An 18,058-nucleotide genomic window follows, 5' to 3' on the forward strand; every position below is an offset into this window, starting at 1 on the left:
TAAATGCCTATTTGATATATTTTTTAGTAGAGGTCGGGTCTAATTTTGTAAAATGTAGACTCTTGATATCATACTTAGAAGACTCTGATTCGGTCATGATTCATTTAATATGTATTTTATTCAGTCATATCATAGTTGTTTTTTATTCAGTTAGATATCGACTCAATTATATATGGTTCAATCAACAACTATGAATCATCACCTAACATCAATTTATGATATTAACCCATTAAAAATCTAAAAACTCATAATGAAGTACAAAGTGTATAAATGATTTATTAAAGCTGTAAAGAACTATTAACGATCTCTTATAGTTTTCATGATTATTAATTCATTTATCAATTCTAGGATTCCTTATGGATAAAGTTGATGTCATAGGATTCATGTGCATTTTGTATTCTCCATTTTGTCTATTTTACCAACTTTTTAAATATAATTTGCAAATTGGTCCAAAAGGTTTCACATGAAATGACAAGGCTTGGGGACATAAGTTTCAATTTGATGATACGGTTGCAAAGTAGGGTCAAGACTCAAGATCATTGAATATTGATTAATTTATATTATTTTTATTTCAAAATTCATGAAACAATCTTTGGCAAGATCAAGATCCATAATTCGAAAATTAGCAGTTATGTCCACAAAGCCCAGTCTAATCGGGCCTCTGATCTGAAGAGAGCTCAATGATATTTTTAAACTTTTATTGTTTCAATTTTCGAACTAATTATGTATTACCAACAAATTCATATAATAATTTAGGGCAAATTCTTAAAATCATTATATTTTAATTTATTTATTTATTAATTTAATCAGTATAACTAATTGTCGGTTGACCGTCTCCTCATTGTTCTTGCACCAATCACAGATTATGGAAGAGACTGGGATGTTTCTCCTTTGTAATGCCTTTGCCGATGGAATCCGTCCCTGTTTGGCCCTCCATATAAAACGCACCACTTTTTTCGGGGCGGAATTTAGCCAACAGAAATCCCCATCGCTGATCGGGTGTGATGCTTTATCCAATCTACATCGAAGTTTCGCCACATTAAAAACTCCATCAACCACAAACTTGGATCTCCATGTATTTCCCCCGTCATTAGAATATAAGATATTCGTCGCCTCCATGTTTAGTTTCCAAAGCCCATTCTTCACTTTGTCAATGCCTGACCAGACCTCACTCGAATTACGCTTTGAAAAACAATACCAAGGTCGATTTGAATGATTATGAATACCCCTGATAATTCGAGCCCAAAAAGATTGGGGACTTGTTTTGTACTTCCACCACCGTTTTGCTAATAATGCCAAGTTTAAGTTCCTTAAAGAGCCCAACCCCGCTCCTCCAACAGGTTACAGAAGTAAATGAAGTGCTAGCCTTCGCTCGGAATTGGAGGCATTGCCCTAAAAAGAAAGAGTTGTTGTCTTGTGTTGTATATAGAACATTATAGTCCTTGGAAGGAAGGAAATGATCGAATATTCAGAGGTGTGATTTCAGAACCAACGAAGATTGTGGATATTATTAACGCTACTGTTTTCATGTGGAGAAAATATAGGAAGAATAGAGGTACTAGAGATGATTGGGTTAAGTGGTGTTTTTCGCCCTTATGTTGTTCTTAATTTTTGTATGCTTTTATGTATCGTGTACTTTTAGCCCTAGCACCTTGCTAGGGTCCATATTTTAATATATTTGCTGGTTCAAAAAAAAAACTAATTTTCGGTAATGAATTGCAAAAAAAAAGGTTAAAATGGTTTCTACAAAATAAATTGTTTAATCAGATTTTTTTTCCCGATGGTTAAATCGAGCAAATTTTAAACTATAACGGTTTTTATAGACTTTAAATTTTATAGTGATTTTTTGAAAAACAAAATGAACTTAAAAAAATCTTAATATAAACGTACAAGTAATTAATAATTAACTATAGCACCATTACTATTTTTTTCTTATAAAATATACATGATTTTGGAAATCACATATGTTTGTTTTTTTAACTGAAAATCAAGCTGTTACACATAATTTTTTAACTGAAATCAAACGCCACTTATGATAATCCACATATGTTGATTCAATATCGCATCTTATTAGCATCTATATATCTATATATATATATATATATATATATATATATATATATATATATATATATATATATATATATATATATATATATATATATATATATATATATTCTACATAGTTCACATTTGTACCCTGCATTTGCTGGGCTGATCCAAATTTATTTAATAATTGTATCAAGATATCCCTATCCATATATCCAAAAAAAATGTTAAAACCTACATAATTACATGCTAAAAGCAAGTGTTCAACGAAAACAAGAATTGCAGAAGAAACCAACTACTATTGATGTACTCGATTTTTTAATGTCCGTAAACATAATAAAAGCTGGTTAGATTTATAAAAATGAAGGAAAACCCTAATTTGAGAGTATATTAAAAATAAGGAAATTGCTAAAGCCGCCACATGAGTGGATAAAACCTGTTGGTGATGTTGTAATGATATATGGTTCTGGATTTGTCGGTGGTGGTGGGATGTTTAGATGCCTATAATTATTTTGTTAAGAGAATAGTTTGTATGGGTAGATTCAGTGAAAGGAATAATCGATGAAAAGGGTTATTTCAAAGATTTTTTTTTTTTTTGAATATTATATGCATGCTATGGAATTTCATGAACTCTTTCGTGTTTGGGTCTTTAAAGCTGCTAAAGGATACTTTGTTTGATAAAGGAAACCATCGAAGTTTGAAATTCGTTCGAAAAAAACCATTCAAGTATTACATGTTCAAAAAACATCATTAAACTAAGACATATGTTCAAAAAACGCCAAATACATGTTCTGTTCAAAAAACATCATCATCTCTATGGTTTGGGGTAACTTACATATTTAGTCCCTAACTTTTTTTTTTCTTAACTCAGACAATCCCTTTAGTTTAAATTTGCTTCGACTTCGGACCCTGAACGAGTTAAAAGACTAATATACCCTTATTACTTTCATTTAACATTATTTTATTTATTTATTAATTATTTATACAATTTGTGTTGTTATTTATTATAAGTATATCAATTGTATAAATAATTAACAAGTAATAAAAATAAATGTTAAATGAAACTAATAAGGGTATATTAGTCTTTTAACTCGATCATTGTCCGAATGACAAATAAATACAAACGTTAGGAACTGTCTGAATTAAGAAAAAAAAAATTAGGGGCTAAACATGTAAGTTACCCCAAACCATAAAAATTGTGTTTTTTCAACATAATATGTATTTCATTGGTGTTTTTGAACATGTAATACTTGAATGGTGTTTTCTGAACAAATTTGAAACTTCAGTGGTCTTCTAAGTCATTATCCCTTTGATAAAGGTAAAATGTTCAGACTCCTTTTAATGACTTAAAGTGATTATAATTTATCCAAAACTTCATTCAAAATAAAATAACATTCTAATCAACATTATTAACTCAATTCAGTCATTAGTCAAAGAGATCATCAATCAGTTCTCAAATTAATGCTTCAACACTTAATTTAAAACTTCAAAAGTCAACTGATAAACACTGGACATGGTTCTCATCCATCATTTCAACTTAAAATGATACAATCTAATTATTATGATACATAACAAAACACTAATGACACGATCAATTATGAAGTTATTTAGATCAATGGGTGATTTAACAAAATTATGGCTCAAAACTTTATTAAAGCACCATAGACTCACATTTGACCCAATTGATAGATTCAACTCTATAATTGGAATATGAAAGTCTATATCCAAATAACATCATAATAATACTTAATACATGATGAAAATCAGATTTCAATGAATCATTAGGTCAAGCTAGGGTTCCAAAACTATATATGAAAGCTTTATAATCACAAATTTGGCCATGAAAAATGGATTAACTCCAATAGATTAATAACATGACAATTGAATCTAAGCCTGAAGACATAAAATCATAGTTCATCATCAAGTTGAGGTTGGTTAATCTAGATGAAATCATACAAATGATTGTGGGAAAAGGGTTTAATACATCTCATCTTTCCATTATTAGCAAGTACAATCCTTTAATTCTTATTTTTGCAAAAACACCCAAGTTGAGATTTTTCTAACATTTTAAGTCCTTAACTTCATAGTTTGACCTAAACTCAATTTACATTCTTACAAATAATGTTGAAAACTAGTTATACATGTTACGGCAAGTCTCCTATTTCAGCTTGATTCACTTAAACTTAAATTCTAACCTTTTAGATTAACATTTTAACTAATTACAAAAGTTTAAACTAAAAAACTAATTTATTTGATGAAATTTACAATTAGATGCGGGCATTCATGAATCATGACTGTTTAGGGGTTCAAAACGATATTTTTCAATTTTTAATTTTTAAAAAAAGTATTTTTCTAGGCATCTGAGATATAGAAAGGGTGAAAATGGATCTTGGAAACCTCTAAAATATTATATAAACAGCAAATTGACGAAATCATGAAACAAAACAATATTTTTTTTACAATTTACATTGCTATAATTGGGTAAATAACCAAACTATAAAGTCTTTATAAGAAAAAAAAAATGAAAGTACAATGCTATAATTGGGAAAAAAACTCAAAATTGAATGTTGTAATATGAAAAAATGAAAGTGCAATGTTATAATAGAAAAAAGCTGAAACTGAAAGTTGAATGCTATAATACGTGATAAAAGAAAAGTAGAATACTAAACAAGAAAGAATAGGGCTACTCAGCTACTCCACAATCCCAACTTTATGTATTCACTCTATCCTGTCTAACAAAAATTGCCAACTCCTTATGTTGCTACCTCTTGCATTTATTTCTCCCCAATTAATGGACATGTTATGTCTTAAGTTGCATTTGATCTTTTGAATAATTTCCCTAAAGAATGTATTTACAATCTTTCAAGATTGTATGGAAAAGTCTTTTCTTTGAGAGAACTAGATTGACAGTGTCTTTTGATGACTTGTAAGAGTTTAATACATTCCTAGTATCTCAAACTTTCAACATCACAAGAACAGAAATTCGCTCATGGCATCCTAAAATATTATGGAAAAGAACTTCCATTAATCTTAATGCTAGGAAACTCTGTGAAAACAGAAGCGTGTATTTCTCACTGAAACAAATCCAATGTCCAAACAATAGCGCTTACACACAATAACCAGAAGAAATTCAAAAAAATGCAGGTCTAGATAATTTCACTACAGCAACACATGAACCAAAATCAATCCATGAAAATGAAAAAAATCACCGTTCTTACGGGTTAATTTAACTTGCAGGAAATTTGAAGAAACATTATCGTATCAAAGGTAAATCAAGACGTAAATCTCGAAGATCATATCAGGAACTTTAAACATTATTATTGGAACATTAGGGCATCGAACAAAAGCATATATAATCACATCACAACTTGAGAATTTTCACATTTAGTCAGCAGAACTGGACTCAATCCCCAACATCGGAACAAGCAAAATTATAGAAAATATTACCAGACGACTGAGGATTGAACAATCAATCGGATTCGTCAGATGTGGACACCGCAACTATCTGTTTCTGAGATGCAAGCCGTTCTATAGCTTTCTGGCGAGCCCAGGTCTCTAGGGTTAGATCAGGCTTGGCGTTGAGTCCGACTCCGAGGATGACGATTGTTAGGAAGCTGGTGACGTAACAAGGTAGCTCCCAATCTTCCCATTTCCTCGACTGGCCGGGTGGGAGAGGGGTTCGGTTTAGAAAGTAGCCATTAGGTCGCTCCTGGTGGCCAGGGGTAGTCCATCGGCTAGTCGTATCACCGCCTCGTTGGCGGAGGGCGGAGGTCAACCGTGATCGTAGCATGCCTGCGGCGGCGGAGAAGGGTTTCGCAGATGGCATCTCGATGATGATCTTACTGAAAAGACCGACTGTTGAGAACTCCGAATCTGTTTTATTGATTGGATCCCATTTTCCACGCCCTATACGACGTCGCTTCAATCTTGGTTTATCTCCCTTTCGTATTCTTTCCGAGAATATCATTTACACCCCCTAAAATTTGTTTTCTGACAATAACATAAGAAAATCAAATTTCTTTAATTTAGATCGGTCTAAAGATAATTTTTGATTCTAAATGACATGCCAAAACAAATATATTAAATTTTATATGAAACTATTACATTGTTCATCACAAAAAAAAAAACATATTTTTATTAAATAAGGAACAATTTTATAACATATTACTGTTTAAATGAAATCGAATGAAAATTCATGAGAGAAATATTATCTACACTCGAAGGCCTAAAATCCAAAGGGTTATTCCATTTCCTCACACGATCCCCTAACCATCTCATATTTACATTTTCTACCTCCAAACCATCAATGTGTTCCATTATGATCCCAGCTGAGCTATGATTCACCAACCCTTGACATCCAGGTCTGTAATCAACCAATCCATCTTCATAACTAGTCCATCTTTTATAATTAAGGTTCACATTCAAGAACTTCAAGTTGCTAAGAACACCATTTTCAGACCCTGATAAAAAAATCCCGTTTTCTGAATTAGCTGTTATATTAACAAAAAGCAGATTCGAGATTGAACTCGTCTTTGAAGTGTTATCTCTTGGGCATGTTGTCACGTATATCGGCTCTGCCCTACCCCACCATGATGGATCATAGTATCTTGTACTTATATTTATGTTCGAAAAAACTATGTCACTCACATTTCCTGCCAAATAACACAAAATTGGTTAATTGGTTGAATCTTTTGATTGAGTTATGAGTTATGATATTTGTGTACCTCCATCGCGTATTTGTAATCCAAGACCTCTATGAGATTCGACTATGGTGATGTTGTTGAAGAGAAGGCCTTTGAATGGGAACCAACTAGCGCTACCAAGTTTGATTGCAGAGGATTTGGTTCGAATCCAGGAATCTGTGGCTGTGAGATTGTATAGAGGACCATCGTATGTTTTTGGGCAGATGGCATCATCTCCGGTGTTGATGTTGCACCTTGTGATCACAGTGTTGTTTGAATCGTCTATGTCGATTCCATCGTTGTTTGGGGTATTGAAATCTCCGTAGATTGAAACATCATGAATGTATGTGTTATCACATTGCACCAAATGCAAACTGCAATCAAAATTCAAATCCATACCAATTGTACAAGTTAATTTCACAATTTTGACTACTCAAATCTACTATGTGTTTGTGTGTTAATGGAGGTCGAGAGAGAGAAAAAGAGAAAGGGGACGAACCACCAATAAGCAGGCTCGGACAAATGAATATCCCAAACCCTAACATTTTTGGATCTGATGAAGCCGACCAATCTCGGCCTACATTCATCACCGGAACATGCTCCGGTTTGATTCCAGCTCACCATCACATTCTTCCTCTCATCAAACCTCAAAACGAACTCCAACCCTTGGCCATTGATCTCACCGCCGCCGGTGATTCCGACATCCTCCGCATCCTCCGCCAATACCACATACCATCTGTTTTGCTCCACCGGATAATCCTCCAACCTAGTCCCTCCCAACACCGTCGCGTTTTTCTGTACCTCCAACACCACTCCGGACTTCAGGAACACAGTCGCCGTCAAGTAATTCCCCGGCGGGAAGACAACTCGACCACCTCCAGCAGACCAACAGGCGTCGATTGCGGACTGAATAGGTTCGGTGTCGTAGTGGACCCCATCGCCGGTGGCGCCATATTCGGTGACGGAGACAGTAACAGAGGGAGATCTAGAGTGAGAGTGAGGAAGACGGATTGATGATGAAGTGTACGATTCCGATTGGATGATTGCACTACAGAAAATTAAGATTAAAGTTGCTGATTGAATAGAGAAAGAATTCAGAGAAATTGTCATTGTTCTGTTTTGCATTCCGGCGATGGCCGGCGGGTGGGATAAGTGAAAGGTATACTAGTCTCATCCAATCAACATCGTAGTATTTTAAACTAGTTTTGTATTCCGGATTGACTGGGTTTGAAGTTTATCATGTTGAATTTTAAAAACATAGAATATACGGATAAGGGTGTGTTTAGAAAAAATATGTTAATGACTTCTACTTCTTACTTGTAATGTATTTTGTTTAGTGTAGTTATTTTTAATTTTAATTTTAATTTTATTATTATTATTTTTTTAAAAGTAGTCGTTTATACCTTTTTATATATTATATACTCATTGTACTTTTTACACGATTTATCTTTAAAAATAAATTATTTTGCTTAAAAAAATAGTAATATAATCCGTTGTTATTATAAGTAAAAGGTTAAATGATATAAAAAGGGGAAAGAGAGCAGAAAGAAAAATGAGAGTCTTTGATTGGTTGTTTAATTTTTTTTTTTTTGTCAAAATTAAAGAAAATATTATCACTCTTTTTATGGTTAAGTGACATGCCTTAACATGCATCATCATTCTCTCTAGGCTAAGAGAAAAAAAGGAAAGGTTGGTGGAGTCTATTTTTAGTTTCCTTTTTTAAATTAAAATAAAAAATATATAATATAACAAATAATGAAAAGAATATAAAAGATTTTTATATGTATCAATTACTAACCAGACAAAAAATTGAAACCAACGGAACTAAACGTTTTAGAAAATTAGCTAGAGGCTAAAGATGTGAGTTTTGTAAAGCATATAAAGCATTTATGTAATATTGTCTATAACTTATTAGATTCTTGTGGATTCGAAAATCATCAAATCTCTAAAAAGTGTCTTATATTTTAAAAATATTAAAGATTAAGTTCCAAATTTTATTTTCAAATAAAAGAACTAAGGGAATCGGATAATTTATTCACTGTCGTCTCTTTTGGCATTTTCAGTAGGTAACCACCTGCATGGCAAGCCAAACTGGAAGGAATGTTGACATGATAGCTGATGTGGTATGCTATGTTAGCTCAATTCATTACCTTTAAAAAGAATCGGATTTTATGAGAGAAAAGAAAGGGAAAATGTTCAAACCACATACCTCTCACTCATAAAGCACGCTCCTTGTTAGTTAGGCTAGAACATATTCTTACTTTTTGTCCTTAACTCTAAAATATAATTGTCTCATTTCCTTACCTAAAAAAAATTTAGGGGCTGTTTGACAGAATTTAGATTTTTAAAAGACTTGAAATTCTAAAAAGGTCTGAATTTTTAACATGTTGTTTGTTTGGAACATCTGAATTGTTGTGTTGAACGATAAAAATGACCAGTTTACCCCTTTTGCATTAGTTTTTTTTACTGAATTCAATATTTAAAAATAATAATAATAATTGAACCAACTCCTTTAACAATTATAAAAATTGTAAACACCATACAAAATCCAAATAAAAAATAAATATTATGAAATCCATAAAATCAAACTAAAATCCTACAAAAATATTTGAAGCTTAAATCTTTTGTCAACAAAAATGCTATTTGATCTACCAAACATTGTTGACAAAATCACTAATGTAAAGCATGAGAGCATGGTCGGTGTAGGGTTGAAGCAAGCAGGACAGTTGAACAAGGCCTAAAAATTTTAAGGGACAATTTTTTTGTGTATTCAACCCGACGCTTAAATCCTTCTTCCTCATCTGTTCTAAGAAATTCGTAAGCCCTGCTTAATGCCCGGTGTTCCTTTTTTTCATTCCCATGATTGGAATTTGCATCCATTTACAGGTAATTACTTTATACTTCATTATCTTGGATATTTATGATTATGTAATTACTTAATTTTGATCTTCTGTTTTACATATGTTAATTGTATTTGAAGCGATATTACATACCTTCGGCACGAGAACACTGTTGTGACCGGTTGGAGTAAGCAAAGCCCTAATTATACAATATTTTTTTTTTGTTTTACTTTGTTTAATGGGTTTCTTAATTACATATTAACTTATTCAGTTAGAGACTATTTGGACCATGACTATTCTTGGGTATCTTGCAAAGCTTATACTCGAAGTCTTTAGGTAATTCTTTATTCCATTACAATCAAAATCAAATCTTATACTCCCTCCGTCCTAAATTGATAGTCCACTTTTGACTTTTAAAGTTTTTTTTCTTCAACTTTGATCTTAAATATTTTTATTTGTGTTATATATTACTTGATAAAACTTATAACAATGAAAAAACATTTAAAATACAATCTATTCATATATTTTATATCAAATATTATCTATCAAAAACAAAAATATTTAAGGTCAAAGTTGAAGGAAAAAAGACTTCAAAAATTAAAAGTGGACTATCAATTTGGGACGCATGTAGTATTTATTAAAATTAGGTTCTAATTGGTTGTGTTCCCTTTATTAGGTTAATTGCTTAGGTTGCACACATCATTATATATCTGTTGATTGACACTCAACTTTCTCCATTGCTAAATGAGGTTTTCATAAAGTTGGATGGCATTTGGGGTAATTTCTAATATATATTCCATATGTGAGTGAAGAACCACATTAATGTTGTTACATTGACCAAATTGTCCTTCCTTCACCAGGTCTTCTGGGCAGTGCAACCTTTGCATTTTTCTACTTTTACCTTCTGCTTACAGTTATTGCTGGGGCAATAATGCTTGGTCTGAGACTAGTGTTTATCACTATCCATCTAATGAAGTAAAATGACCTTTCTATCCAATTATGTATTTTTGTTTTATTGTGACTTGTGAACTGAATATTAAGTAATACCACCTTTTTGTCTAGGTGGGGAGGTAGTCCCATGAACTCTTTCTTGTTCAATGTAGCTCTCATTCTTCTTTGCTCCGTTAGGATGAATCATTTTCTTTATTAATTATTAATATTTTTATAGTTTTTTAACCAAAATATCATAACATAGTGTAATGACTCCTATTCCATTCCATTATTTGTAACTGTTTAAATGTTGCTCTAAATAACTGATGATTCACACTTTTAGTTTCAGAAATTCAGATTTCTGAAACTTGTTGTCGTTTAAAAAAAAACTTCAGTTTATATAATTTAATTTATCACACGTTAAGGCCTAAGGACCTTTCTTTTGTGGCTCTTCATGTGCATTTGAATCCTCAAGACCGACCTGTGTGAGAGCATTTGAAATTTGTTGAGTTTTGGAATATTAGGTTGTGTCAGGTCTTGTAAGTGACTGAGTTCGTAGTTTGCTTTGTCATGTTGTAAAGTCTTCATTTCGTATGCGGGATAATTTGTTTGTATTTTGCATATTTAGTTTATGTTTATGTTCACAGTTCTGAACTATTAACTTAGATGTTCCTTTCTGACTCTCATCTCAAGTTCTATATATAGGTGAGTTAGTTAGCAGAGAGAGTACCTTTTGCGTGAATAGTTCACTACTCTTTGTACTAAACTTTTCATTTACTCTCTTTTAAAATTATGATCTTATTTACCTTCTTCTCTTCTTAATCATTCAAAAAATCATTTCGTTATCAAATTATACTCTATTCGTTCTTAAAATTCTATCAGTTGGTATCAAAGTGAGAGATTTGTGAGCTATTTTTTGAATCCTGAGTAGTTAGAAGTTATTCATGTTCTTCATATTTTTACTTTGAATTTTTTATCTGTAACGCTCGTAGGTCCGGGCTAGTCAATTTAGAGGTAATAAGGGTCGAAAACGACTTTTCGACAAAAGATTATTCAGAATAAATAATCTCAATCAAGTTATAGTAAATGTTACAAGGGTTACGTACATATAAAGAACGCCGAAATCCGAGTAATAACGAAGAAGTTATGACCTGTCGAAGTTTCACGACGGAACCGACACGGCACCGGGAAGCGTAAATAGTGAATTTACGATGGAGTGATATTCATCCTTAGCGATCTAAATGAAAGCCGTAGAATTCATTAAACTGAAAGCATCCATAAAAAGAACGCCCAAATCTGACTTCGTATGAGGAAGTTATGATTTTTCGAAGTTTCGGCTTAGCAGTGTACAGCTCGAAATCCGAATATTAGATCGAGCGGTTTTTAGCCGACATAACCTAAACGAGAATCGAAGATCTCGTTATTTGTAGCGTAACGATAAAAAGACAGACGAAAACGGACGTCGGATGAAGAAGTTATGAGATTTTAAACGGACCAATCCTGTCCCGACTTGTTAAATAATATAACTTTTAAAATAAAGTCAAAATTAGCCGACAGAGTCTAAACGAAAGTTGTAGAGTACGTTCCCGCCTTCGCGTGGATATAAAGAACGTCGAAAATGAAGCTCGTACGCAAAAGTTACGAATCTTTAAAGTTTAGACTAAAATTTGTGAAGCCTATTGCTCGACTGATGACGTGGCAAGATCCTAGCCGTTGCTTGCTGATTACACCTCGGTCCAACTTAATCCACGTCGCACCATCTGGAGCCTGCCACCTGCTGACCTTATCCGAGACTATGCTTCGCGTAGTGTTGCTGAACGCCTAGCGTAGGTTCGAACTTCGGCCTATAAAAGGGTTGCGAGGCTGCCATCTTTTTTACACCTTTCTTCACTCTCTCTCTAAATTTCTTACTCTCTCTAGGGTTCCACCCCCCCCCCCCCCAAACTCTAGGTAAAACCCATAGCACCCGAAAGAAGCCCCGAGGCTCCCAGAGTCCAGAGAAAAAGAGTCTTTCGGTTTCGAAACGCTACTCCAAACAAAGCCTGGTTTTCTATAAAACTCGTTGTAAGTGAGCTACGCTTACGCTATTTTTAATATAGCTTCTAATTAATTATAGTAACATCATTAGGACCTTAAAATAATTATTTGGGCTATTATTATGAGTTATATACAGTGTTGTTTAACGCTTATATAATAATAATAAAAGTTAGACTATTAATTAGCCAACGGAGTCTAAACGAAAATTGTAGAGTACGTTCCCGCCTTCGTGTGGATATAAAGAACATCAAAAATGGAGCTCGTATGAGGAAGATACGAATTTTTGAAGTTTAAAATCGAAATTACGAAGCTGATGATAGGAGTGCTGACGTGGCAGCGCCACAGCCGTCCGATACTGATGACAAGGCTCACTTCTGATCATGCCACGTCGCCTCGCCTTCGCTTTATGCCCCGCGTCCGAGGTGAGTACGACCCGCGTACCCTCGTGTGTAATCCATCCGACGAAGGTGCGAGCCAGCTGTGTGAAGCTGGCAACCCTATCTGAGACTACGCCCAGTGTAGCCCCGGTACGCCCAACGTACTTCCGAGGGTTTAGCCCTATAAAAGGGTGCGAGGATGGCCGGGTTTTACAGACCAAATCCCACACTCTCTCTAAGAACTTTCTCTCTCCAGCGCCTTTGAGTCCCCTAAAGTCTAGGTGAAGCCCTAGCACCCGAAGGAAGCCCCGAGGCTCCCGGAGTCTCGAGAAAAAGGGTCTTTCAGTTTCAGAAATGCTACTCCGAGCAAAGCCCGGTTTTCTTTAAAATCCGCTGTAAGTGAGCTATACTTACGCAATTTTTAATATAGCTTTCAAATAATTATAGTAATGTTATTAGGTCCTTAAAATAATTATTTGGGCTATTATTATGAGTTATATAAGTATCGTTTAATGCTTATATAATAGTAATAATAGTCAGACTATTAATTAGTCGTGGTTATCGTTAGACTAAACCCTAATGGTATTAATACTAGGTTATATCGAAGGAAAATTGTTTTGAGAGTATCAAAGTGCTGTCCGAGTGCTGAGTCACCACCGTATCAAGTGAGTGCATTGTCCCTTTCATCTTACACATAGATATGAAGTATTTTAATATAAATTACGTGCTATGTGTGCATATTGTCTAAATACTTGCTGTCTATGCTGGTGAAAGATTTTTATACATGTTTTAAATGATGTAAATTGTATAAAGTATTTTATATCTACAAAATATGTTGGTAAAACATGGGTAGATGAATGATGAGGGGTAAAAGCTGAAATAAAGGAACATTAGTAGTATGGACCTAGTGCCCTATAGGTAAACATTGGCAGCAATGGACCTAGTACCCTATAGATGAGCACTGACAGCCGCGCCACAACCCGTAGATGTTTTAAATCTACGGTAAACGTCCTAGCAGCTGCGCTCTAAGGACATTATCGGCAGCTGCGCCTAATAGGGAGCCTTATGACCATGATAGTAGCGTTTAAAGGTCAATACCGGTAGAAGCGCCTCATAGAAAATGTCCCAATTCTGGCAGCTGCGCCTAAGTGATAATATTAGCAGCTGCGCTTGACCACTGTGTCATTGGCAACAATGGACTTCATGTTGTTTCCTTAGGATGATCCTTAGGAATGAATGAACAAGGATTAGCTGATCCTTAGGGTAAATCCTTAAGAAGATAATGGGAATGGGTAATTGGGTTGATTGTTTGGTGTTCAAATATAATAATTTTATTATTGTGGATTGAAAACCCTATGTACTCACTAGGTTTCCCAACCTGAGCCACTCAGTTTATTTGTATCACATGTGTCGATATGAAGTTACATTACACTGAGAAATTTAAAAGAGATGTAGATCACTAATGTAAATGAATGTAAGTTCTGTTTATGCTTATGTTTCTGTATTGACGATGACATCCCAAATGTTTTAAAATGAATAAAAATACATTTATTCGGGAATGCTTTGATAATGAAATTATCATGTTTTTCTGGGAACAAATTCCGCAACGTTTTTATTAAAAGAGGTACTCTGATTTTTATAAAGCATAAACAAAATCGGTTTTTTCTAGCTGTGAAAATGGGATGTCACAGTTGCTCAAACTGTGACATCCCCATTTTCACGGCCAGAAAAGACTGATTTTGTTTATGCTTTATAAAAATCAGAGTACATCTTTTAATAAAAACGTTGCGGAATTTGTTCAAAGAAAAACATGATAATTTCATTATCAAAGCATTCTCGAAGAAATGTATTTTTATTCATTTTAAAACATTTGGGATGTCATCGTCAATACAGAAACATAAGCATAAACTAAGTTGGTCTTTTCTGGCCGTGAAAATGGGGATGTCACAGTTGGTATCAGAACATTAGTTTAAGCGAACTAGGAATATGAATTTATTTCTAGACTTAAACTTAGAATGCTAAGCAATGATTGTGAGGAGTGTGTCTAATAGATTTAGGTTATACACCTGAATAGACACCAGCACTAGCTTATTTTAGGAATGATGCCTAAATTGCTTTTACGTGCTAAATGATTTGTTATACTTTATGCTATTGTTTGATCGGATCTATGGTCTGTTGCTGACCAGATCTGGAAACCTTATGTGTTTAGGATTCTAAATGTACGAATACGATATTAGAACTAGCATATAAACATTTCGGAGTGATAAGGATGATTTAAACGTCAATCCTAAATAAAGATCTAGATTCACCTTATGCGGTGTATTGATCAAGATGGCAAGGACCCATAGCGGAAACGTGAATGCAAATGGGAACCGAGATCAGCCCCCAATGATACAGCAAATACCAGTCATAGTAGAAGTTACACCTGAGCCAATCACCATGGCTGGAGTACAAGCCATGATACGGGCTATGTTAGCTGAACAAAGGGAAGAAATGAGGCAGATATTGCATGAAAATAGGGACGAACCTACAATGCCAGTTGAACAGCCCGAATTGAACGATGGGCAGTCAGAAGGAGGGAACTACATTGGGACCGTTGGTCAAGCCAACCCACCAATAGTTCGACAAAACAACCAGGATGACGGAGTCGAGAGGAATGGATGCAAGTACAAGGATTTTCTGACTTGCAAGCCATCGACTTTCACTGGAAAGGAAGATCCATTCGGGGTCATGGATTGGATCTCGAAGATGGAGTTAGCTTTCATGACGTGTGGTTGCAGAGGAAAACTACAAACCACGTTTGCAGTATGCCAGTTCAGAGTTGGCGTGGTTCGTTGGTGGAACACTCTGGGGAAGACTCTAAGCCCCAATGAGCCCCTGCAACTGACGTGGGCATAGTTTTTGGTGCAGTTCAAACGTATGTACTGCTCAGCCCAAAATCTGCTCGATCTAGAAAACCAATTCCTTACCTTGAAGAAAGGAAGCATGTCTATTGATGAATACACCAACAACTTCACAGAGAAGATGGAGTTCGCCTTGCGTCTTGTTCCGGATGAGCTGACGAAAATCGACAAGTACGCAAAAGGACTTCCATGGGAGTACGCAGTGCCAGTGCGTCAGGCACCTACTCTGGAAGCAGCTATTTGGGCTGCCAAATCTATGGAGGATATGATTAAGGGAAGAGCTGCCAGCAAGGTTGAGGTTGGCAAAAAGAGGAAATTCGAAGGATCGGTAAGGCCCAATGAGAAGAGAAATTTCAATACAGGGAAGTTTGGAGGAGGAGGAGGATGTGAAGAAAGATGATGTGAAAAGTGTAAAAAGAAACACACTGGAAAATGTGGTAAGGAGGTGACTTGTTTCAAGTGTGGAAAGCATGGGCACTACGCCAATGAGTGTACATTCAATAAAAGGGTGTGTTACAGATGTAACGAGGAAGGGCACTTCAAGCAAGACTGCCCAAAGAGAGAGGGGGCTACAAAGCCAAATTTTCCGCCAAAGCCAAAGGCTAGAGCATTTCAAACGATTCTTGATGAAGCTGATGACAATGCAAGGATTTAGGAGTAAAGTCTTGACATCCAAAGATCGAGTTATGAAGTAGTCGTGTAGATAGTACCAAGTGATGTAGCCTGTTAGAGGCATAGTCTAGGGTGAACTTGAACATCTATGTAATCATTTCAAGGAATAATATAAAACTTCGTTTTGATATTTGATGTGTTAAGTTTTTACGTGATTTTCTTGTATGGTGACTTGGAAAACTGTGGGACAATACTTGGGACGAGTATAAGTAGGTGTGAATGGTAGTAGAGGCCTATACTACCAGAAGCATAGGACTCACGCTTGTATCAGGGAAAGTCACAAGGTTACCAAGAAACCAGTAATCGATTTCGTTTTATTCAAGTAGGTCGTTACCATCATTTCGGTAATGATTAAGGAGATTATTGTTATTCCGACCCTAGTGGTCATATTGAATTGAGTCCGACTAAGACGAGTATGTTACATGGTTCAGAGAACCAAGTCTGATGTAACACCTGACTCAAGCCGGAAGAATTAATCAAAGCGATCAGTAGAGGTATCGTGATAATTGCTTATAGCTAGGAATGCTACCTTTTAAAATGTGATTATATCACATTAGAACATGAAGGAAGGTATAGTCAGTTCTGGAAGACTCTAAGAGACCTGAGTCTAAACATGGGAACATACGATGATAAGTCATTAGAATAGGACACATCGGTCCATTTTAGTAATAAAATAACTTATCTTAAGTTTGTTAAGAAGAAGAAGCAGTCTCCAGTAAGGATCAAGATTGTGACTTGAAGGTCATAATTTGGAGTCTAACGTGAGATAGGGAAAAAGTGTAAGATCGAGCACCGCCTGCAGTCAAGAAGTCTTAGACTTAGATACTCATTCGAAGAAACATCAAAGTTACGGTTATTACTTAGGATGAAGAGATAGCGTATGGATTCATCATGTGAGTCTTGTTTCGTTGATGATTCCGGGACGTAATCATCCTAAGGGGGAGATAATTGTAACACCCGCAGATCCGGGCTAGTCAATTTAGAGATAATAGGAGTCGAAAACGACTTTTCGACAAAAGATTATTTAGAATGAATAACCTTAAACAAGTTATAGAATATGTCTCAAGGGTTTTGTACATATAAAGAACGCCGAAATCCGAGTTATAACGAAGAAGTTATGACCCGTCGAAGTTTCGCGACGGAACCGGCACGATACCGGGAAACGTAAATAGTGAATTTACGATAGAGCGAGATTTAGCCTTAGCAATCTAAACAAAACTCGTAGAGTATGTTAAACTAAGAGTGTCGATAAAAAGAACGCCCAAATCTGACTTCGTATGAGGAAGTTATGATTTTTCGAAGTTTTGGGTTAGCAGTGTACAGCCCGAAATTCGAATAATAGATCGAGCGGTTTTTAGCGGACACGACCCAAACGAGAATCGAAGATCTCGTTAAGAGTAGCATAACGAGAAACAGATGGGCGAAAACGGACGACGAATGAAGAAGTTATGAATATTTAACGGACCAGTCCTGTCCCGGCCTGTTAAAAATATAACTTTTAAAATAAAGTCAAAATTAGCCAACGGAGTCTAAACGAAAGTTGTAGTGTGGATATAAAGAACGTAAAA

General features: G+C 35.0%; 2 protein-coding genes and 1 long non-coding RNA gene across 3 annotated transcripts; 1 reads left to right on the forward strand and 2 right to left on the reverse strand.

Annotated features, from left to right (window-relative positions):
• Positions 1 to 5,245: 5,245 nt before the first annotated feature.
• Positions 5,246 to 5,947, reverse strand: LOC111897894 (uncharacterized). The gene has a single exon (XM_023893843.3). It carries the CDS (start codon positions 5,873 to 5,875, stop codon positions 5,519 to 5,521), a length of 357 nt encoding a protein of 118 aa, XP_023749611.1. The 5' UTR covers positions 5,876 to 5,947; the 3' UTR covers positions 5,246 to 5,518.
• Positions 5,948 to 6,108: 161 nt separating this feature from the next.
• Positions 6,109 to 7,958, reverse strand: LOC111897893 (exopolygalacturonase clone GBGE184). Its single transcript, XM_023893842.2, has 3 exons — positions 7,231 to 7,958; positions 6,774 to 7,105; positions 6,109 to 6,701 (listed from the first exon to the last, which is right to left on the reverse strand). The coding sequence occupies exons 1-3, from the start codon at positions 7,854 to 7,856 to the stop codon at positions 6,214 to 6,216; spliced, it is 1,446 nt and encodes a 481-aa protein (XP_023749610.1). The 5' UTR covers positions 7,857 to 7,958; the 3' UTR covers positions 6,109 to 6,213.
• An 843-nt stretch (positions 7,959 to 8,801) lies between these two features.
• On the forward strand, positions 8,802 to 10,657 carry LOC122198156 (uncharacterized). Its single transcript, XR_006192033.1, has 3 exons — positions 8,802 to 9,907; positions 10,248 to 10,348; positions 10,432 to 10,657. It is a non-coding gene; the product is annotated as an uncharacterized LOC122198156 (long non-coding RNA).
• The last annotated feature ends 7,401 nt before the right edge of the window (positions 10,658 to 18,058 follow it).

Source organism: Lactuca sativa, chromosome 5 (genome assembly GCF_002870075.4).
Source record: "Lactuca sativa cultivar Salinas chromosome 5, Lsat_Salinas_v11, whole genome shotgun sequence".
In the NCBI taxonomy this organism is placed as follows: Eukaryota; Viridiplantae; Streptophyta; class Magnoliopsida; order Asterales; family Asteraceae; genus Lactuca; species Lactuca sativa.